The sequence below is a fragment of the Balaenoptera borealis genome, assembly GCF_965194805.1.
Source record: "Balaenoptera borealis genome assembly, chromosome: 11".
Taxonomy (NCBI): domain Eukaryota; kingdom Metazoa; phylum Chordata; class Mammalia; order Artiodactyla; family Balaenopteridae; genus Balaenoptera; species Balaenoptera borealis.
The window spans coordinates 49323216-49347288 of NC_138868.1; the positions used below are offsets into that span (position 1 = coordinate 49323216).

The following is a 24073-nucleotide window of genomic DNA, read 5'->3' on the forward strand; positions in this document are numbered from 1 at the left end:
TTAGCGTAGATACCTCAGTTCTCTTTTAGTAATTATTTGCCTGGAGTGCCCTTTTCTATCCTTTCACTTTTGTCCTATATGTCTTGGATATAAAATGAGTCTTTTCTAGACAGCATGTAATTGCATTTTGTTTTTCAATCTATTATGAGAATATTTACCTTTTAATAAAAGAGTTTAATCCATTTACAAAAATTACTGATAAAGAAACACTTATTCTGCCATTTTGCTTTGTCTTTTATATGTTTCATATCTTTTTTGTTTCTCAAGGTCTCCATTAACTGCCTTCTTTTGTGTTTGATTTTTTTTGTAGTGTATGATTTTGATTCCTTTCTAATTTCCTTTTCTGTATATTTTAAAAGTTATTTTAGCATTGGTTGTCCTGGAGCTTACAATTAGCCTCTCAAACCTGTAACAATCTATGTTGAATTAATATCACATTAGCTTCCATAAGTATATAAAAATTCTGATCCTACACTGCTCCATCCCTCCTCCCCTTTATGTTGTTGTATCACAAATTACATCTTTCTACTTTGTGTGCTCATTTAACATAGATTTATCATTATCATTTTATTCATTTGTCTTTCAATCAAATTGAGAAAGAAAAAGGAGTCACAAATGAAAAATACAGTAATACTGGCTTATATATTTCTTTACCTGTGTTGTTTTTTCATGTGGCTTCAAGTTACTGCCAAGTGTTCTTTCATTTCCACCTGAAGGACTCCCTTTAGCATTTCCTGTAGGACATATCTGCTAGTGATAAACTCCCTCAGCATTTGCTTATCTGAGAATGTCTTAACTTCTTCTTTATTTTTGAATGATGGTTTTGCCAGATATAGGATTATGGGTTTTCTCTTTCTTTACGTACTTTAAATATGTCATCCCACTGCCTTCTGGCCTCCATGGTTTCTGCTAAGAAATCCAGTCTTTTTCTTACTGAGTCTCCCTTGTATATGACAGTCACTTCTCTATTGCTGCTTTCAAGATTCTCTCTTTGTCTCTGGCCTTTAAAAGTTTTATTATAATGTGTCTCAGTGTGGACCTCTTGTGTTTTTCCTCCCTAAAGTTCATTGAGCTTCTTAAATGTGTAAATTCATGTATTTAATCAAATTATGACTTTTGGGGCATAGTTTCTTCAAAATTCTTTTACATCATTTCTCTCTCTTGTCTCCTTACGCAACTTCCATTATCTGTATGTGGTATGCTTGATGGTGTCCCACAGGTCTCCTAGGCTCTCTTCATTTTTGTTCACTCCTTCATCTTTATGTTCCTCAGATTGGATAATTTTAAATGACCTATTTTCAAGTTCTCTGGTTTTTAATTCTGCCTGCTCTAATCTGACGTTCAAATTCTTAGTGAATTCATTTCAGCTATTGTAATTTTTAACCCCAGAATTTTTTTGGTCCCTTTTTATAATTTGTATCTCTTCAGAGGTATATACTATTTGGGGCACATCATTCCCCTGGTGTTATTGAATCTCTGTCCATGATTTACTTTAGCATTTTGAGCATATTTAAGCCAGATGAATTAAAGGCCTTGCTGAATACATTCTATGACTTGATTCCTCATGATAGTTTCTATTCATTTTTCTGTGAATGGGTCATATTTTCTTGTTTCTTTGCACGTTTTAAAATTTTTTTTGTGGAAAACTGAACATTTTGTATTTTATAATAAGGTGACTCTTGAAATCATAATCTTTCTCGTGCTCAGGGTTTGTTTTGGTTCATTCCTGTGGGTTTTGGTTATATGTTTAGTACTTTTCTACCTTTTTCTCTAAAGATATTTGTGGCTTGTGCTCTCTGAAATGTGTTCTTTAGCTTATCATGAGCTTATGTGTTGATTGAGATTTTTTTGCCTAAAGACAAAACAAAAAACCAACAAACAAAACAAAAAACACCTCGCTTTGCATACTGGCTCAGTGTTTAGCATTCCTCCAATGCTTAACCTGGCCCTTTACAACTCTGCCTTAGCCTTCACTTTCTGCTTCTGAACCTAAGGATCATTTAGAGGTATAAATCCTACACACAGGGAACTTTTTACTGTTCCACTTCCACACAAAATCTCTCTCCAGTCTTTCCTACCAAGTTTCAGCATGTCTATTATTTGTCTCAACCTTAACATCTTCCCCCAGACAGTAGGGGTTGTCCATTTACCTTTCTTGTTTGCAAGGAATGCCCTCCACTTGGCTGCTTTTGTGCCCTGAAGAAGCCCTGTGCTACGCAAAATAAAAACAAAACTGCCTTTCGTCAGTCCTTCAGATAGCCCCCAGAGGGCTCCAAATAGACAAACACAATTCTCTGAGATCAAGGTCTGCTCTTCTCCCTTTGAAAGCAGGGACAAGGGTCTCACAATGGGAATGTGGGCTGATATCTTCAAGATTCCCTCAAGCAGGGGAGGAAGGTGGCCCAAAGGCAAGTAAAAATGCCACAACACTCCCCTACCATTTTTAAGTTGCCTTTTTCTTGATCAGCAGATACTTGGTTACTATAGACCTTTGATTATTTTCCAGATTTCCAACAAAGTTGATTCTGATGTTTTTTCTCTTGCTTGTTTATTGTTTCAGTAGAAGGATGTGCCCTTGGAGCTACTTATCCCTTCGTATTTGCGGATGTGCTCCTATATAATTTATTTTTCATAACGGCTGTGCTTAATAACTGCCTTACAAAATTCCTGAACATTTGACATTTGGTTCTCATGAGTCAGTATAGGCTGGTTCCAGCATACCATGAAATATGGTCACTGAGGCATAACAGAGGTTTACAGAGGTCTCTGAGAAAGCATTGAGAGCATGTCTATAAGAAAGGTCTCCCAACCCAGCCAAGAACTGAAGGCCTATGATTGAGATTTTATTCTTCCCTAAAAACGCTCTTGGATTCTTTTCTAACCCTTTTATCAACTATTCTTCTCCCCTACACCTAACCCATTTCTGATCTCAATGAGAGCTTCTCACAAAAGATAGACCCTTAGCCACTCTAACTCTCAGTTATCAGAGCTCCAGAAGATTTTAGGCATCTTTCAGCAGGCAAAGTAATAAAAGACTGCAGTATCACCATATGATAAATGTCAAATAATATTCTAAATCAAGTCTTTTAGAAGAAAATGCATGAACCAAAATTTCTCAGGCTCAATTATAACTTTAGACATCATAATTATAGTTATAATTAGGGTCACAGTATGTAAAAACAGCACTGGCCAGGCAGAAATGTTTATTTCTAGGAAGTTAAAGAAACTTAGATAAAATTAAAGTTCTGTGGCAAGAATGAAGTTGAGACAGGATCTACAAGACATGGCAACATTTCTTTATGTGGAAAAGTTTTCTATCCTTGCCAAGGCACTGCTGACTTAAAAAGAAAAGAAAAACTATTTTTTCTGGGAAATGAGAGCGAGAGAAATAAAACTGAAAGCCTTTCCACAGCAGTTGGTAGAAACAAGGAAGGGCTGACCCTGACAGCTGGGTGATGAATAGGGCTTATATGTGTGACGCCCCACCCAGGGGCACTCACACGCATACCCACACAGGACAACTCACCTTATAATCAGTAGTCTTCTTATGATAATTTTTAAACTTGAGTCATTATTAAACACATAATTCAAGATCCGTGAGCCTTTGCAAGATAATAACAAATGTTAAAACACAGTAAAAAGTTTTTCTTTTTTTTTTTTTTACTTCCTTATCTTATTTTAAAATCAGGCCCGGTGCTACACAGGAAGCCAAAGCCTAAACTAAAAGCGGTCAGCCTTAACTCTAAGAGACTCAGGGAAAGAACCCACTCTATATGCACATATCTCTGGAACAACTTGAAAACAGGAGTTTGGCTTAAAGAGACAAGTTGGTAAGAAAGAAGGGAAATGGAAGAGAAAGGTGTATAAGAATTGACACAGAGACTGAAAAAGAAACAGTGATGAAAAAAGTCAAAAGGAGCAGAGACTAAAAACAGAGACACAAGGATAAACTATAAGACTTCTTAAGAACAAAACATGAATTTGACATGGTGGTTGATGCATAATAGCTACAAGTATGGGAAGAAAGGGAGTACACGAGCTAAACAGGCAATTAAGAAACAGTTGGAGGGCTTCCCTGGTGGCACAGTGGTTAAGAATCCGCCTGCCAATGCAGGGGACACGGGTTTGAGCCCTGGTCTGGGAAGATCCCACATGCTGTAGAGCAACTAAGCCTGTGCGCCACAACTACTGAGCCTGCACTCTAGAGCCCGGGAGCCACAACTACTGAGCCCACGTGCCACAATTACTGAAGCCCGCGTGCCTAGAACCTGTGCTCCGCAACGAGAGAAGCCACCGCAATGAGAAGCCTGCGCACTGCAAAGAAGAGTAGCCCCCGCTTGCCACAACTAGAGAAAGCCCGTGTGCAGCAACGAAGACCCAATGCAGACAAAAATAAATTTTAAAAAAAAAGCTTTAAAAATAAACAGTCGGAAAATCTATATAATATATATAAGTACAAGGTACTATTGATAGCTCAGAAAAGAGAGCTATGTACTCAACCTAAAGATTAATGAAAGGCTTCACAAATAAGGAGAAACTTGAATTAGGGCAGAAGGAATATAGAACCCCTGGCAGAAAAGGTGGGGAGGAAAGGCTCATCCAGGGTAATATTTAGAGTCAAGAATGCCATGAGAATGAAGGAAGATGGCAGAGTGTGGTTTTTAAGGGAGAGAGTGAGGTAAGTATTAGGAAAAGGAAAAGGAGTGGTTGTGAAAGGTACGGTAGAGTATGATTCTTGTTAAAGTATAAGGGCCTTGAATGATAAGTCATTTTAATTTTATCACGAGACAATGTAGAATTTTCAGTTTTCTAAACAAAACAATACATGATTTAAATTTGGATGTCAAAAGGATGACTCTGGATGCAATGTGGAAAAGGAATTATAAGAGAGGAAAAAAATTATTGAATATACCAGAGCAAACATGAAGGCCCAGTGGCAGTGTGTATATGGAATAGGTAATAGACTCATGAGCAAATTGATACAGGTGATATATAGGATAATCTATGCCCTATAGTAGATGCCCAACAATGAAAAGTTATAGATGGAAAACTATGAAATAAGGTGTCCAGAAAACAAATGTGCCCATACCACTATCCCCCCATTATCATTGGGGGATATATGTGGTCTGAAGGTGAATCCAGACAGGAGCCAGAACTGGAAATGAGTCTGTAATTAGTATGAGACATATTCCTACCCACAGAAGTTAATCCAACACCACCAAACACCAACACCAAGTACAAAGTGAAAGAACTGGATCACAGATAGAAAGTGGGTACCCAAAACCAAATACAACTCTAAGAGAAACTAGAAAAGTTAGAAACAAATGAGGAATGCCTCAAAAGATTCCCATGATTAGCATCAGAACTATCAGTGCATTTCACGACACCTTATGCATTCTCTAGAGAATCAAGAAGTAAAGTCATCTAGTGAGGATTAGAGCTCCAATTAAAGCTCTGTTTCTCCCTCCTCCTAGACTACTCTCATCATTTCCTTCCTCCTAGACTGACGCAGAACCCTCTCTGACCATGTCTTATTCATGCCTATAACCCCATTTTTGAGCAGAACACCTGGCACATAGTCTATGATATGTACATGGGTTTGAACTGGATGGAAGAATTTGAGAATATGATGTCTGATTGTAGTGAGCTAAAGAGAGACAGAAGTCAAAGGTGACTATTTGGAACCTGAGACACTGGAAAAATTAAAATAGGATGAGTGTGATGGGAAAACAAAAGGAGGGAGAGGTTTGGAAATCAGGTGATGAGTGCAATTGGGACATCCTGTTTTGATCCACCTTCATGGGGAGTTCTGGCTGGTGAAGACCACATCTCTGTCTTAGGCTGATCCCTAGATTGGCTCTCCAAACGCATGTCTTCATGCCCTCACCCAGGTATTCAACTTTCTTCTCCTCTCCCCTCAACTATCCACCAACAATCCCCAAACACGTGGCTGTCCCCTGCCCAGCCTAAAGGCTTTCTACAACTCATTAGAGACACAATGAAAACATGTTGTGAGCAGTGTTCTACATGGGGACATTAGGTTGGGTTGCTAATCATATTGTTCGAGTTCTCTTTGTATTTACTTATTTTTTCTTGGTTTGTTTTATCAGGTACCAAAAAACATACTAAATACTAAACCTTTCCTAAAGTAGTTGTAGATTATCAATTTCACCAAGTAATTCTGTAAACTTTGCTTTATTTTTATTGAACTTATTTTTTAGAGCACTTTTAGGTTTACACATAAATAAGCAGAAGTTACAGAGATTTCCCATATACCTCTTGCCCCCGCACGTGTCATCTCCTGCATTATCAACATCCCCCAACAAAGTGGCACATCTGTTACAGTGATGAACCCACATTGAAAAATCAATGATCACCCAGAGTACGTAGTTTACATAGGTCTTGCACATTCTATGGGTTTTGAAAAATGTCTAATGAAGTGTAATGAACCCTTAAATATACAGAATAGGTTCACTGCCCTAAAAATCCTCTGTGCTCCTCCTACTCATTCTTTCCTTGTAACCACTCATCTTTCTGCTGACACCATAGTTTTGTCTTTTCCATAATGTCATACAGTTGGAATCATAAAGTATGTAGGCATTTTAGTCTCACTTTTTATGCTTAGAAATATACTTTTAAGTTTCCTCCATGTCTTCTCATTTCTTTTCATTTAATTTCACTTCATTCTTTTCATTTTTTTTAGAACTGAATAATATTCCATTGTCTAGATGTACCACAGTTTATTTATCCATTGACCTATTGAAGGATATCTTGGTTACTTCCAAGTTTTTGAAATTATAAATAAAGCTGCTATAGACATCTGTGTGCCAGCTTTTGTGAGGTATAATTTAGGTAAATACCAGGGAGCATGATTGCTAATCATATGGAAAAAGAATATTTGGTTTTGTAAGAATGAACCAAACTGACTTTCGAAGTAGCTATTCCGTTTGCACTCCCAGAAGCAATGAATATGAGCTTCTTTCATGCCAGACCCTTGTCAGCAATTGGTGTTGCCAGTGATCTGGATTTTGGCCATTCTAATAGGTACATAGGCATATCTCATTTTATTGCACTTCACGGGTATTGTGTTTTATTACAAATTGAAGGTTTGTGGCAACCCTGCATCAAGCAAGTCTATTGGCACCATTTTTTTCTCTCCACAACCCCTGGCATCCACGGATCTTTTTACGGTATCCAAAGTTTTGGCTTCCACTATTTCATATAGTTGGAATCATAAATTATGTAGCTTTATCCGACTGATTTCTTTCACATAGCAATGTGGTTTAAGATTCTTCCATGTCTTTTCATGGCTTTATAGCTCAATTCTTTTTTTGCTAAATAATCCATTGTATGGATGTACCACAGTTTGTTAATCTATTAACCTCCTGAAGGACCTCTTGTTTGCATCCAAGTTTGCAAATATGAATAAAGCTTCTATAGACATCATGGGAAGGTTTTGTGTAGACTTAAGTTTTCAACTCATTTGAGTAAATACCAAGTAGCTTCGTTGCTGGATCATATGATAACAGTACAGGGTTTTGTTTTTCTTTTGTAGGAAACTGCCAACCAGTCTTCCAAAGTAACTGTAACATTTTGCATTCCTACCAGCAATGTATGAGAGTTCTTAGCCATCCTAATTGGTGTGTAGCGGCATCGTGCTGTTTTAATTTGCAGTTCTCTAATGACAAAGATGGTGAGCATTTTTTCATGTTTATTTGCCATTTGCATATGTTTTTGGTAACATATCTGTTCAAAAATGTTGCACCGGCTTCCCCGGTGGCGCAGTGGTTGAGAATCTGCCTACTAATGCAGGGGACATGGGTTTGAGCCCTGGTCTGGGAAGATCCCACATGCCACGGAACAACTAGGCCCGTGAGCCACAACTACTGAGCCTACGCATCTCGAGCCTGTGCTCCGCAACAAGAGAGGCCACAATAGTGAGAGGACTGCGCACCGCGATGAAGAGTGGCCCCCGCTTGCCACAACTAGAGAAAGCCCTCACACAGAAAGGAAGACCCAACACAGCCAAAAATAAATAAATAAATTAATTGATTTTTTAAAATGTTGTACCATTTTTAATTGGGTTGCTTGTTTTCTTACTGTTGAGTTTTAAGGATTCTTTGTACATTTGGGATACCAGCCTTTTATTAGATATATATTTTGCAAAGACTTGCTCCCAGGCTTTGGCTTATCTTTCCTTTTTTTAAAACAGTATCTTTCACACAATAGAAGTTTTAAAATTAATGAAGTCCACTTATCAACTTATTCTTTCATGGATCATGCTTTTGATTTTGTATCTAAAGTGTCATCGTCAATCCCAAGGTCACCTACATTTTCTCCTATGTGTTCTAGGAGTTTCATAGTTTTGCATTTTATATTTAGGTAATACGATCCATTTTGAGTTAATTTTGTGAGGAGTGCAAGGTCTGTACCTAGATTCATTTTTTTGCATGTAGATGTCCAGTTATTCCAGCACCCTTTGTTAAGACTCTCCTTTCTTCCATTGGATTACCTTGACTCCTTTCTCAAGATCAGTTGACTATATTTGTGTGGGTCTATTCCTGGCTCTTCTAGCCCATTCATCAATTCTATTTGTCTCTTCTTTTGCCAGTACCATACTGTCTTTTATTTTTTTTTAATCTTTATTGGAGTATAATAGCTTTACAATGGTGTGTTAGCTTCAGCTTTATAACGAAGTGAATCAGCTATACATATACATATATCCCCATATCTCCTCCCTCTTGCATCTCCCTCCCACCCTCCCTATCCCACCCCTCTAGGTGGTCACAAAGCACCTTCATAGCTTCACAGTAAGTCTTGAAATCTGGGAGTGTCAGTATTCTGACTTTGTTCTTCCCCCAATATTTTGTTGGCTATTCTGGGTCTTTTGCTTTCCTTGTAAACTTCGGAATCAAGTTGTTGATATCCACACAATAACTTGCTGAGTTTTGGCTGGGATTGCATTGTCTCTATAGATTAAGTTGGGAAGAACTGGTCTTAATATTAAACACAAAATATCTCTCCATTTATGCAGATATTCTTTGATTTCTTTCATCAGGGTTTTGTGGTTTTCCTTATATAGATCTTGAACATATTTTATTAGGTTTATACCTAAGTATTTCTTTTTTGAGGGTGCTAATTTAAATGGTATTGTGTATTTAATCTCAAATTCCAATTGTTTATTGCTAGCATATAAAAAAAACAGTAATTTTTGTAAGTTAACCCTTGTATCCTGCAACCTTGCTATATTCACTTACCAGTTCCAAGAGATTCTTCTGTTGTTGATTCTTTGGCATTTTTTACATAGATGATCATGTCATCTACAAACAAAGACAGTGTTATTTATTTTTTCCCATTCTGTATATTTTTATTTCCTTTTCTTATCTTATTAGCTAACTCTTCCATCAGGATGTGTGATAGGAGTGATAAAACGGGATTCCTTTACCAATTCCATTTTAAGAGGAAAGCTTCTAGGTTCTTACCATTAAGTGTGATGTTAACAGTAGGGTTTTTGTTAGTGTCTTTTATCAAGTTCAAGAAGTTCCCCTCTATTCCTAGTTTGCTGAAAGTTTTTATAATGAATGGGTGTTGGATTTTGTCAAATAGCTTTTCTCCATATATTGGTATGATCATGTGATATTTCTTCTTAGTCTGTTGTGGTGTTTTACATTAATTGATTCTGAATGTTGAATCAGCTTTGCATACCTGGGATAAATCCCACTTGGTTGTGGTGGATTATTCTTTTACATATTATTAGGTTTGTTACTTTTTTTTTCATGAGAGATATAGGTTTATAGTTCTCTTTCCTGTAACGTCCTTGACTGATTTTGGTATTAGGGTGATGTTGACCTCATGAATTAAATTAGGAAGTATTCCCTCTGCTTCTGTCCTCTGAAAGAGATTGTAGATATTTGGTACAATTTCTTCCTTAAATGTCTGGTAGAATTCACCAGTGAATCCCACTGGGACTGACGCTTTCTGTTTTGGATGGGTTGTTAATTATTGATTCAATTTTTTTTAATACACACGGGGCTATTCAGATTATCTATTTCCTTTCATGTAAGCTATGATAGCTTGTTGTCTTCCAAGGAACTAGTGTATTTCATCTAGGTTATCAAATTTGAGAGCAAACAGTTGTTCATAGTACTCTTTTCTTCATCCTCTTAATGTCTATAGGATTCATATTCATAACCCCTATTTTATTTCTGGTATTAGTAATTTGTGCCTTCCCTCTTTCTTTTCATAGTCTGAATTATCACTTTTGTTGGTATTTTCATAGAATCAAATTATGGTTTTATTGATTTTCTCTATTGATTTCCTGTTTTCAATTTTATTGGTTTCTGCTTTAGTTTTCATTATTTCTTTTCTCTTGCTTATTTGAATTTAATTTTCTCTTCATTTCCTAAGGTGGAAACTTAGATTATTGATTTCAGATAATTTTTTCTTATATATGCATTCAATGTAAATTTCCCTCTAAGCACTGCTTTCACTGTAGCCCACAAATTTTGATAAGCTGTATGATCAAGTGTTTTTGTTATTTCATTTTTTCTCTGTTAGTTTGACAGTTACTCTTCTGTTTGACATTATATTAGAAATTGCAACATATATTCTACTTAACAAATGGCACCAAAATCAATAGAATCTTTGACCCTCCTCTCAAATACCGCAAGGACCTGTTGGTGATATTTTCCTTCTCCTGAAAAAACATGCCTTAGTAGTTCATTCAACGTGCATTTCCAAGTAGCAAACTCTGTCAATGTGTTCTTTTCAATCATGTTTTTCTTCCACCGTAACTCTTTAAGGATATCTAACTCTGTACAGAATCCTAGTTTGTCAGCTATTTTCTTTCAATAAATTTAAAATTCCATTCCACTGGCTTCTGGCTTCCATCAATGCTGCTGAGAAGTCAGCCCTCTCTCTAATTATTAGTTGTTTGGAGATAAAATCTGTTTTTCTCTAAATGCTTTGTTTTTGCTGTTTTATTTTCTGCAGTTCCACTATGATATGTCTGATTGTGAATTTATTTGCCCTCCTTGGTGTATGCCAAGGTCTTAAGTGTTGGCTTTAATTTGTAATGGAAATATTTCAGTTGCTTAAAATTTATTTACCTCTTCCATCAGATATTACTTCACTATCCAGTAAATTCCTTGAGGCTCCAAAGAATTTGTCTTAAAAATTTATCTAGATATTTTAGATATCTTCAGTTGAAAACGTTGTTCTGAGTTTCTGAGTCTGCCATAAATCTAGATTCAAATTTTAGTGACATTGGGGAAGATGGAAAGCACAAAATAAGAATGAGTGTAAGATGAGATGAAAATTATAGAAATCCAATAAAGACAAGGTGAAGGCAAAATCTTTTGGAGAGCTGGTAGGGGATTAAAAAGAATTGAGATTGAAGAGAGATTTAAATGGATAAATTGAAAGGACATGGTCAACTGCATTCATGTCAGCAGGAAGAAGGATGAGTAGGACACCCATTGACCTGGAAGTACGATAGAGACATTCGGTAGGACAGGAATTCCAAAAAGAGGGGAAACCTGAATAATGTGTGAAGTTGCGACATGTAAAATCTCATCTCATCTTCTGCCCAAAGATATGTCCAAAGGCATTGGGGGGAAAAACATAACATTGAGGAAACACTGAATACTAGAACATTTGGTCCTACATACACATATTAAGATGGCATCAGTAGAAAAGAGATCTTCATAATCCATATACAGTTCATAATATAAAACAGTTATTCATAATACAAAGATATTATTAACTAGTGTCAGATGAAGAGTAAGAAGTGACAGGTATAAACCAGGTAAGAAGTGCATTTTATTTATTTACTGAGATATAATTAACATATAACATTGCATAAGTCTAAGGTATACACCATGCTGAATTGATACATTTATATATTGCAATATTACCAACATAGAGTTAGCCAACACCTTTATCACATCACATGATCATTTCTTTACTGTGGTGGGAACAATTAAGATATAGTCTCTTGGTAACTTTGAAGTTTATAACACAGTATGTTGCTTATAATCACTATCTGAACATTAGATGTCTAGGACTTATTTATCTACTGGTTGCACATTTGTACCCTTAAACAACATCTCCCTAATTCCTACACCTTCCAACCCCTTGTAACCAGCATCCTACTCTCTGTTTTTACTAGTTTGGCTTTTTAGATTCTACATATAAGTGATATTATACAGGATTTGTCTTTCTCTGTCTGACTTATCTCACTCAGCATAATACGCTCAAGGTCCATCTGTGTTGTCACACACACATGGCAAGATTTTCTTCTTTCTCATGACTGAATAATATAAATATTCCACTGTGTGTGTGTGTAGTAAATCTTTATCTGTTAAGCCATGCACTGACACTTAGGCTGTTTCCATATCTTGGCTATTGCGAATAATGCTGCAATAAACATGGAAGTGCATGTATCTCTTCAATTCCCTGTCTTCACTTCCTTTGGATATATATCCAGAAGTGGATGCTGGACAATATTGTGGTCCTGTTTTTAATTTTTGAGGAACCTCCACAATCTTTTCTATAGTGGCTGAACCAACTTATATTCTCAGCAATAGTATACAAGTGTTCCCTCTTCTCCACACCCTCTCCAGCATTTATTATTTGTAGATTATTTGATGATGGCCATTATGACTGGTGTGAGGTGATACCTCATTGTGGTTCTGATTTGCATTTCTCTAACAATTAGCAATGTTGAGCATCTTTTCACATGCTTGTTGGCCATCTCTTCAGGGAAATGTCTTTTTAGGTCTTCTGCCCATTTTTTGCTAATCCCATTTTTTAGGTCTTTTTGCCCATTTAATGTAGCTGTCCAGTTTTCCCAGCACCACTTATTGAAGAAACTGTCTTTTCTCCATTGTGTTCTTACCTCTTTTGTTGTAGATTAACTGACCATAAGTGTGTAGATATACTTCTGGGCTCTCTATTCTGTTCCATTGATCTATGTGTCTGTTTTTAGGCCAGTACCATGCTGTTTTGCTTACTGTAGCTTTGTAGTATAGTCTGAATCAGGGAATGTGATACCTCCAGCTTTCTTTTTTTCTCAAGACTGCTTTGGCAATTTGGTCTTCTGTGGTTCCAAATAAATTTTAGGATTATTCATTCTACTTTTGTGAAAAGTGTCATGGGTATTTTGATAGTGATTGCATTAAATCTATAGATTGCTTTGTGTAGTATGCACATTTTAACAACATTAATTCTTCTAATCTAGGAACAGAGGATATCTTTCCATTTCTTTGTATCATTTCCAAATTCCTTCATCGGTATTTATAGTTTTCAGAGTATAGGTCTTTCACCTTCTTGATTAAGTTTATTCCCAGATATTTTATTCTTTCTAATGTGATCATAAATGGGACTGCTTCCTCAATTTCTTTCTCTGATAGTTCATTATTAGTGTTTAGAAAAGCATCAGATTTCTGCAAATTAATCACAGAGTTCTGTATATTAACATGCCAAAGGCTAACTGAGTGTCTTTTCGTCCCACAGCCATGGACACAGAAGAGTCTACCCCTAATGAGCTCCTGCTCAGAGGCAAAAATGGGCAAGATCTCCAAGAGATGTTGAGAGAAGCAGGATTGGCAGTTGAGTACTGCTTGCCCAAGCTGCAGGAACACCTGGGTGTGACCTGTGCCCAAGCCTTACAACACCTGGAAGAAAAAGAACTCCAGAAGCTGCAATCCCAGGCACAACATCCCTGGGAGAAAAGGGCCCTGGAGAAGCTGCTTAACCTGTCATACTCAAATACTCTTTCAGAGTTACAGGAGTCTCAGGTGGAAACAATAAAGAAAAGGCAGAAGCAGGCAGAACAGGCACTGCAGGAGCTAAGAGAGATGCTGGCAGAAGGGAGGCAGCGACAGGAAGAGGCAGTGAGGAAAAAGGAAGCAGAGCTGATGCAGGCAATGGAGATCCCCAAAGAGTTCTGGCCACGTCCCGAAAAGTCCCTAAGAGACATCATGGGAAACATGCTGGGACAACTCAAACTTATGGAGGGGACACTGTCTCACAGGAAGAACCTTCCAGATAGAGAGCTGGTGCGACATGCATCTGGAGGACTAGCCCTTCAGGGAATTTACAAAACCAGTAACCAAAGGAGCCTGATAGAGAAGAAAGAGGAGCTACTCAGTGTCCCCAAGGAGTTCTCACTCTGTGGCCCTGAGCAGAGTACACGGATGGAAACAAAGGAATTTACATCTTCTCAAAAAGAATCCATGTTCACCCAGGCTGTAGAGAAGCTGGGCTTCAGTGTAACTGCCTCAGCAAAGGGTGGAGGTTGGGGATTTAGCCTGGAAGCTGCTATGAATCAGAGCAAACATTCAGAATCCAAGGAAACCCAACAGTCACATTCTAAGCACTCTTACTTCTGCTCAACCAAGTTCAACTACATCCCACTGGCCTCCTGCCACTTTCCCACTGACCAGCTCCAGTTCTCCAGGGCAGCTCTACAGGAACTGAAATGCATTGAAGACCTTTCAGGTCAGCCAGAAGACCCAGACAAACTTCCCTTGCTGAGGCGCAGGACTGAAGCCTTCTTCCACAAGTTTGGCTCTCATGCTAACCAGGGCCCTCTGCACCTGGGAGGAATCTACTGGTGGAAAGCCATTTCAGAGGGCTTCCAAAGTGAGCAGCTGGCAGAAGTGAAACAGCAAGCTGCAGAGGCCCTGGATATTTACATAAGGGGCAGCTACAGTGGCTTTGGAGTGAATGTTGCTGCAGGTGTGGATGTGTCAGACTCTCATTCAAAAACAGCCTCTCAGGGAACAACCTTCCAAAATCTCCAAACCAAAGTCCAATTATCTGTGGCCCAGACAGGTGGCCCACCAGAAGCAAATGGCCTTTCACAGTGGAAAGCTGGCCTAGTTGCCAATAATCAAACCTGGTGTGTCATTGACCGGGGAATTCAGCTGGTGCCCGTTTGGGACATCATCCTCACCAGCCACCGAAGCGATTTTAAGGATCCTTATCAGGTAGCTAACTGCCTGAAAGACAGCTACACTGCTCTGACTGGTCTTACTGCCCAGATCCAGGAGGGAGAAGAATTACTGAGTGTTCAGAAGGAGGCTAGGCTTTTCCTAGAGGATGTGAAATCCTGGGAGGTATCTGATCCTGAAGAGCAGCTTAAAAAGCTGATAAATTTCATGCAAAGATTAAGTGAAAAAATAAAAAGTTATAACGCTTGGACTAATATATGCCTCACAGATAGGAGTCTGCAGAATTTTCTGGTAGACACTGTCAACTTCTGCAAACAGTATTCCATTTATGAAACTAAATTTATTAAATCTCAGTTGTGCAGCCTTTTGGATCCTCACATCTACAAAGTGACAAACTTTCCTCAGGCTCATTCCATCATGCAGTGGATATTTCAGTCAGAACCAGAGGAAGAGAATGTCAATATCACCCAATTTTCTGAATTAATTAAAATCTTTAAAAAAACCCAGAATGACCTTATGGAAGTAAAGGCCAAGTCTGAATCCACAGAATCAGTGGAGGAAGCTCAAAGCAAGGTGACTTACGAGGTCAGCTTGTCTCTTGGCTGCTTCTTGAGATACCTCCAAGAAATGGGGCAGCCAGACACACACATCTTGCTACTTTTGATTGCAGCTGGTGCAGGATATCATGTGGTAAACAATACATTTCAGTATCTCCTTGGGTGTGATGAGTTAGACTTCCTACTGGAAAAAATGCAAACTGCCCTAGATAAATACCAAGAACTCAAAAATATTTGCAACTACAAGGCTCAGGCATTCCTGGTGCTCACAGGTCTGACAGCTACACTTGGCATCAAAGTTGCTTCTCCAGAGGAGAAAACAGAACGCTTGGCATTAGTAAGATGTCACATGGGACAATCTTTGTCTAAAGAAGTTGTACATGTCCTCACCAAACTTGGGGCAGATCATGATTGGGAAAACCTAGAAAAAGACTTGAGATTGCTCATTGATGGGGATTATGAGGCCACCGTCTCTTCATTGCAAATGGAGGATGTGAAAAAACAATTGCAAAGTCTTTTCCATGGAAAGAAAGAGCCCCATGAACCACATGATAATGAAAGTAACAAACGGGAGGTCATAGAAAATAGAGCCTTCCTAGAAATACTCCAGCGTTTAGGACTAGAACATTACTACCCAAAAACGATGAGCAGAGCTAACTTCCATGTGATCTCCAAGAATCCTGTGTACAACACCCAGCCCTGCTCTGAAAGAGAGCTTCCCTACTATTTCCTACAGAAGCTACTGATGCTGGATTATGGGCTGAGATACCTGATCATCAAGGATGATGAATACACAGAGAAGCAAGTCTATCCAAGCACCTCAAATCAAGAAAAGGAGGCTTTTGATCCATATGAAGATCTATTTGAAGACAGTAATAGCACCACTAATCCTTCAGCAGCCACTAATGCCAGGCCCTACATTCACCCTATGGATATACAGATGGCAATTCTTCACTGTGCAGATGATTTTGCCAGACAATACATTTTGGCCAAACTTTCCATTTGTCAGTTTGCCCTTCCCCTTCTCATACCTAATCCTTGCAATGCTCAAATTGAATTCTGTCTCTGGTCTCTCAGTCAAATTAGGAGGAGCTGGCAGCAAGCAGGGAAATCAATAAAAGAGGAGAAGGACAATTACAAAAATCAGCAGATGTGTCGTGTCTCTACCCCCATTGTGTCTTTTATTAGAGTTGGAAACGGCTTCTCTGCCTCCAAATCTCAGATCATGAACTGTCTTCTCAGTAAAAGGAAACATGATGTCTTTTTTCACCGACATTGCAAAGGGAGCAGCACAGACTGTCTCTTGATGGGAGGTGTGGTGGAAGTTGCCTGGTTCTGTCCTGGGGGTGAAGATCAGGACAGGTTTGACAACTGCCTGACCTTCATCAATCTTCATGGAGATGCAAAGGAACATGAGAAGCAACTTGCCTTTTTGCAGGAGGTCTCTTCTCTCATTGTGGTCCTCATGTCAACTTCTGATGACAATAAAGAAACCCGAAAAATTGTCCATGACCTGTGTCAGAAATCAAAAACTTTAATCTGTTTGCTTGATGATAAAGAAAAAACCATGGCAAATAACTCTGGCCCAAGAGTGAGAATTGGGATCAGAAACAGAAATGAGGCAGAATTAATAGAGGAGCTCATAACTACAATCAGACGTTTGTTAGAGCTTTCTGACACTGCACTCAGCTTGGAGAACTGTGCCCAAATTGCTCGCAAGCAAGGATTGCTTATTGATGAAGACCAGAGAGAATGCAAGGAAGCCAAAGAAAAGGCAGAGATTCTAATGGCCCTACTGGGAGAAATGGAAATACCTCAGATGAAGGAAAATTTACTACCCCTTCAGGGAAAACTGTGGCAACTTTGGTGTAAAAAGGACAAAGAACTCTATCATCTGAGAGAAAAAGGGAATCGAAGCATTGAACAACACAAGAGTGAGATTGAGACAGATAAACAAATGATACGATGTCAACAGTTGAGAAAAGCCTTTCCTCTCAACGATTTAATGCATTCTGTTCTTGAAATTCTCCAAAATCATTCAGAAACTGACACCAAACTCTACTTCTTGCAATGGCTGAGTCTGTTTTTAGACAATTTGACTGCAGGACACTTGGAAAAACTAAATGAGAAGAAAAAGGCATTGTGGTCACTGGTCCAAAAAGAAAAGCAAGAGGCACCAAAGAGCAACTCTCTGAAAGGCTTGCAAAATGAGATAGAAGTTATCTCCAGAGAGATTAGTGACTGCACCTTGGGAATTGAGCAACTTCTCAGAGAAGTTGGCCAGATCTATGAAGCTCTGGAAGAAGCTTCATCCATGAAAGATACCCTATTTCTCTCCCTTCCCCACATTGCTGCAGATCTGATGCTATCTGGTTTTCCCATTGAGCTGATGGATGGGGATGCTTCTTATGTGCCCCTGAGGTGGGTGGCAGCTGTTTTTGACAAGGTCTCTGAGAAACTTGGAAACAAACGGCTCTTTGTTCTCTCTGTCCTTGGCCTGCAGAGCTCAGGGAAATCCACCCTGCTGAATGCACTTTTTGGGCTGCAGTTCACTGTCAGTGCTGGGAGGTGTACCCGGGGGGCCTACATGCAGCTTCTGAAGGTGGAGGAGACATTCGCAAAGGAACTTGGCTTTGACTTTGTGCTTGTTGTGGACACAGAAGGACTTCGGGCCCCAGAACTCAGCAACAAGTCCCAGAATCGTGACAATGAGTTGGCAACCTTTGTCATCGGACTTGGAAATTTGACTCTGATCAATATTTTCGGGGAAAATCCATCAGAAATGCAAGATATTCTACAAATAGTTGTCCAAGCTTTTCTGAGGATGAAACAAGTAAAAATCTCTCCTAGTTGCCTCTTTGTTCATCAGAATGTGGGAGAAGTTACAGCTAAAGACCAAACTATGGAAGGACGAAGGCGGCTAGAGCAGAGACTGGATGAAATGGCAGCAACAGCAGCTGAAGAGGAGCAGTGCTCAGATGTAACCCGCTTTCGCGATGTCATTAAGTTTGATGTTAATACCCACGTCTACTACTTTGCTCACCTCTGGGATGGCAATCCCCCAATGGCCCCTCCCAATCCTCGTTATAGCCACAATGTCCAAGAACTGAAAAGCAGAATTCTTGTGACTGCCCAACAGGAATCTAGGGGAAGCATCATGAAGATATCAGATGTAAAATTCCGAGTTCAAGATTTGTGGAGGGCCCTATTGAATGAAAACTTTATTTTCAGTTTCAGGAATACCCGAGAGGTCATGGCCATGAGCAAACTGGAAACCATGTATAACTACTGGACATGGGAGTTGAGGAGTCATGTGCTGAGCATACAGGACCAGCTGATCAACCAGATTCAGAATGAAAAAATACAGACACTCGAAACACACACAATTGAGGCTCCAGTTACAGAGAAATATGAAGCCATCATGCAAGAACTTGAAAAATATTTTAATGAAGACCCAGATAGTGAAGTGCTGGTACAGTGGAAAGGAAATTTTGAAAATAAGCTAATAATCCTTAAAGAGGCATTCATTTTAGACAGCCAAAGAAAAGCCAAAGAACTTCTTAGTTTTAAAAAGAATCAAGAAAAACTGCATAACAAAAAATCAGGTTATGAAAAGGAATTATTGGAAAAAAGCCGAGAGTTGGCTTTAACTGTAAAGGGCACCCAATTGAGTGAGGAAGAGCTACATGAGAAATTCAACCCACTTTGGAAAAAATGGGTCTATGATTTGTCCTCAACTCACCCTCCAATCACAGAGCCTAAAATTGAAGTGGATTCTGAAAACATCCTTTTGGATTATTTCAAAAAGGAGAAAGACATGGCAAGCATACTGAAGAAAAATTCTGGAGAAAAGTTTGAAATCAAATATGACAAACATATCAAAATGAACAAGAAATATTTGAACTTAGTTACAATGACATTAGAGGCCCAGGATAAGGAGTCCATAAATATGACTACTAACCGCATTGTTTCAAAAGTTAACGAAACTATTAACATTTGTAGGCAAAAGCATGATTACAATCCAAATTATTTCTATGAAATCCTGAGAATAATAGATGAGGAGGTGAAATCTGCACCCACTAAGGAAAGATACACATTTACAAGAAAATATGAAATAGACTTATCCTTGTGTTTATTCCAAAGAGCATCAATGAAGTTTCATGATATGCACAAGGCATTCAAGAGAGCAAATGATCCTGTAAACTATCTGGAAAGCAAGAAAGATGATTTCTTCATGAGTTTTAAGATCTCTTGTCAGGGAGCAACCTCAATTAAAACATTTGTTGATTTTCTGTGGCACAAACTCACCACTGCTGTCTCCAACACCATAAAGAAAAACATGGCCCGCAAAATTGCCGGGGACATGCAAGCCACCTGTCTGGCATTCAATGGAAATAGGGCTAACCTGGAGAAACACATTCTCATCTCTCTGGCAGAAGAGGAAAATTTTGATAATTATTGGCAGTACCTTCATAATCCGGAATCATTCTTTAAGAATTACATTGAAAACCACATTAAAAGATATTGTTCTGACAAAGGAAGTGAAAAAATGAAGACATTTTTAAAAATAAGTTCAGATGAAATCAAGAATGCCATCCTCTCAGCTATTCAGGCATCCACAGCAGTAGCTAAAGATAAAAGCAGCACTGTGTCTGGGTGGTTGGATTTGTTCTGTGATCACCTGGGGAGTAACTTGATCTTTCCACGAAAAGACCTGATAAGCATTGAACACCAGGAGATAAAAGATATTGACTTTCTCAAAGAAGCCATGAGTAAAGCTTTGGATCCTGAAATGAAGAGAGTAGAAGAGAATGACTTGTATATGCTTATAGAAGAAATCGTTCCTGAAATCCAGAAAATGATCGCTGAACATCTCTCTGGCTGCTGGAAACAGTGTCCCTGCTGTAGAGCAATTTGTACAAACACAATCCCTATGCATGATGGAGACCACAGTGTTCCCTTCCATCGTCCACAGGCTGTCAGTGGAGGATGGTGGTACAAAACAGACCATTTTGTCATTGATTGCTGTACCAGTTTGGTAGCAAGTGATTGCTTTTTGGTTTTGGGACATGGCAGGAAAGTCCCATATAAGAACTATCGACAGGCAGGAGGGGAATATGCCAGGTGGAGTATCACCCCAGACACATCCACCCAGCCATACTGGAAATGGTTTGTCTGTCACTTCAGATTAAAGCTACAAGAAAAATATCTCAAAAGATTTATAGATAAAGGTAAAATTCCTGATGCATGGAACAAAATCAAGAAACAGGATGTGCTTAATGACTTGAAAAAAAATTAATACTCAATGACCACAAAACAGCCCCAGTATCTGAACAAAGGAGGCACATTACCTGAGGAAGCCTAAAATATCACCCACTCATAAGGAAAACCTCCCTTATATCAATTTTTTCAATTGAAACATCTAAAACTAAATCAGTTAACAGCAAGAGTTGAAGACTTGCTGAGAAAGAACTTCATTTTTCTTTGTCTCAATTCCTTTTGCTTTAAAAACAGATTACTAAAATATATGAGTACATGATAAAATTTTTAAAAATCCATTTAAAATACCTACTTCATATTTTAAACTATCATTCTGAATGTTATTTTTTATTTTTAAATATATAATGTTATTTAAAGTCACAAGAAAGTCATTTTCATAGAGGGAAGTTAAAATCATTGCAGACTGCCACAAATTCTATAGAATAACTACATAGTTTAACCAATATACAGTTCTTGACTGGAATCTACAAATTCTTTTCATTTCTAAGTGTATTTTTTTTACCCTCAGAAATTTGTGAGGAAGAGTTATTAATGCTTGAATGCAAAAACATTCATGGAAAATTCATGATTCCCAATCCCAAATAGAGTGCTTTTAAGGGATATCCTGTTATAGGAAATGAAAAAAAACAAACAAACCAGAAACTTGACCAGGATAGAGCCTGCATCAATTCTGGAAACATTATTCAACAAATATGGAAAATAGAAGTTAAATAACTTTTTCTTATTTAACCATCATCCTCTTCTTCCCTGGTGCCTTGGCACTTGCCTGTGCATGTTTTTTAAAAAAGGAAAAGAAAAAATTCACAGGAGCTTAGGTATTCAAAGTCTAGAGCTATGTACAAGTCTGAGAAGGACTTGTTAATGGAACAAGATTTATGACCAGGTAAAAAGGGCCATTTTAATCAAGGCTGTGGACAAGGTCAAATTTGATTAAGCCATGATCATTTAATCATTAATGATTTAAAAAAACTATTCCTTCAAGACTAAAATATCAAAAAATATATAGTTTTGTGTGGTGATATTTCAATAAGAGATGCTTTTTACGTATTAAAAGGTAAGAAAATGCTTATCTCCAAATCAGGCACCCTTGTGACTTTTCACAGTATTTGAGCCATAGGGTCATGATCAGAAATAAAAATGAAGAACATGCTGAAGCCAACCAAGGATCTGAGAGGGGAAGGAAATCTCCCTTCTGCAAACTTTTACCTTCTAAAGCAATGACTTTTGCTAGGTTCTCAAAGCTGATGATCTGAAGGAATCCTGATGCAAAGAAAAAAGATTATTCATGCCTGACATAAGGGCATCCATTGGCTTCCATTTCAGGGTTCACTGTCTACCCCTCCATAGCCAGTGAAAACAGACAGTACAAAGAGCAGTCAAAGGACTTGGATCTTCAGAGCTGGGAGACAGGAGTGTTCACTCTGCTATCTTTGTGCCCCAAGGCTTCAAGCATACTCTCAGTTTCAGGTCAAATGACCATGTTTCCAGAAGAAATCCTGGAACAGAAAAATTATATGGAAAACAGATGTTCTTGGACAGTAGGGTTTCCCTTTTGTTCTCTAAAAAAGTAGCCTCACTGAGAGTTGGAACTAATAGGATAAAGTTGAAATAGTGATAAAAACAGAACCCATGCATAATATAGCACCTGTCTCTGACATAGCTGCATCCTTGATAACTGTGCCATGTTAACATTCGCTGAATGCCTTTCATATTTGTTTAATGAATCCATTAAAACTTTTAACTAAAAAGTATTATATATCATATATTAACTTTGATTTTTCAAGCTGAATTGTTGTGCATGAAAAAATAAATTTTTGGATAAATTCCTCAGGCATTTAAGTAGAGTGATTATTAAATGAAATTCAGAGGCTGTGTCAAGAACCCAAAATGGCTAGACTTAAGTTGGGAATGAGAGAAGATGGCTATGTGTGAATGTAGTTTTCTGTGATAGTAGTGGAGAGTAAAGTGCCATCAACGTGGGGTGAGGATTAAAGGGTCAGTGGGTTGAGGTCACTGAGGAAGATCTTAGGAACAGTGGAGTAGGGTGAATGGAGTCAGTAGGGATGAGAATCATATGGTCATCAAAAATGGGAGATGATGGGCCCAGTGTAGGTCACAGATTAGAGATGGCCAGAGTTGTAAGGTCAATAGAGGTATGGTTCACATGGTCAGTGGAACAGGTCTCTCAGAGTCACTGAAAGTGGGGATCATGGAAACACAGAAATTGGGGGTCACCACATCAATAGACTTCAGGGATTTCCAGAGTAAGTTAAGCAAGAGAGGACAAGGCCTGCAGGGATGGGGCTAGGAGGGTGTTGGATTCTAAGACAAGATCAAATAACATGAATAAGAGGTGAGTTGCTTAAATGAAGCTGGAAATTTGCACTAAAAAGATTTTCACTTAGGTCTCTCTCCCTCTCTCTCTCTCTCTCTCTGAGAGAGGATATAAATACGGGAAGGTCAATTGAATAAGGTGTGTTATGGACGAAATATGTCTGTCATCCATAAATTCATATGTTGAAGCCCTAATTCCCAGTGTGATTTTAGAGGGGGCCTTGGGAGATAATTAGGGTGAAATGAGTTCATGAGGGAAGGGTCCTCATGATGAGATTAACATCCTTATAAGAAGAGACATCAGAGATATCTCTCTCCCTCCCCAGGAGCATGAATCAAGGAAAGATCATATGAGCACACTGCAATATGTGTAATAAGGCAAACCAGGAAGACAGCTCTCATCAGGAACCAAATCAGCCAGCATCTTGATCTTAGATGCTCTAGAACTGGAAGAAATAAATTTCCATTGTCTAAGACACCTGGTCTGTAGTGTTTTGTAATGGCAGCCCAAGCTGACTAAGTTGAGGTGTGCCTAAAAATTGGCCCCCTTAAGGTTTGGGATGCTTTTCCCTTAGACTATGGAAAAAGACATATGAAACATAAAACTTTTAATTTTTCCCCTTCCTTCAAATTTGTAATTATCCTTAATCATTCTCTTTAATCAGTCTAACCCTTCAGTAAGGTCTAAAAAAGCCATTCAGCCCTTTCTAGTAGTGCTGTGACACATAAAGAGACAAAACAGTGAAGGAAAGTGTGAGCACTACCAATAATAGTATCATGATAATGACTGTACTGATATCTTTGCAATAGTAGTAACTGTGACATCTTGGGCAGGTAGTTTAACCTCTCTTTGTTCAAGTGCCCTGTCTGTAAAAGAGTGCATTTCTCATTCTGCTACTGGGAAGAATAAATGAATTCCTATTTTTTTTTTTTTTTTAAACATCT

General features: G+C 38.4%; 2 protein-coding genes across 3 annotated transcripts in view; one reads left to right on the forward strand and one right to left on the reverse strand.

The window, feature by feature from the left end:
* Positions 1-24052, forward strand: part of LOC309605473 (interferon-induced very large GTPase 1-like) — a 35764-nt gene extending 11712 nt beyond the window's left edge. Inside the window, exon 3 of the mRNA XM_082341335.1 lies at positions 13516-24052. Coding sequence (XP_082197461.1) covers positions 13518-20813 — 7296 coding nt within the window. The 5' untranslated portion in view covers positions 13516-13517 and the 3' untranslated portion in view covers positions 20814-24052. The remainder of the gene's footprint in view (positions 1-13515) is intronic.
* The window catches only part of ZNF215 (zinc finger protein 215), a 259348-nt gene that overhangs the window by 107586 nt on the left and 127689 nt on the right, over positions 1-24073 (reverse strand). Inside the window, exons 2-3 of one of the 2 annotated variants that reach the window (XR_014231407.1) lie at positions 16943-17027; positions 16719-16854 (exon numbers count right to left, since the gene is read on the reverse strand). The exons of the other annotated variant lie outside the window; for it this stretch is intronic. The gene's annotated coding sequence lies outside the window, so the exon portion shown is untranslated. Of the gene's footprint in view, positions 1-16718; positions 16855-16942; positions 17028-24073 lie in introns of those variants that run through there. 2 annotated transcript variants of the gene reach the window in all.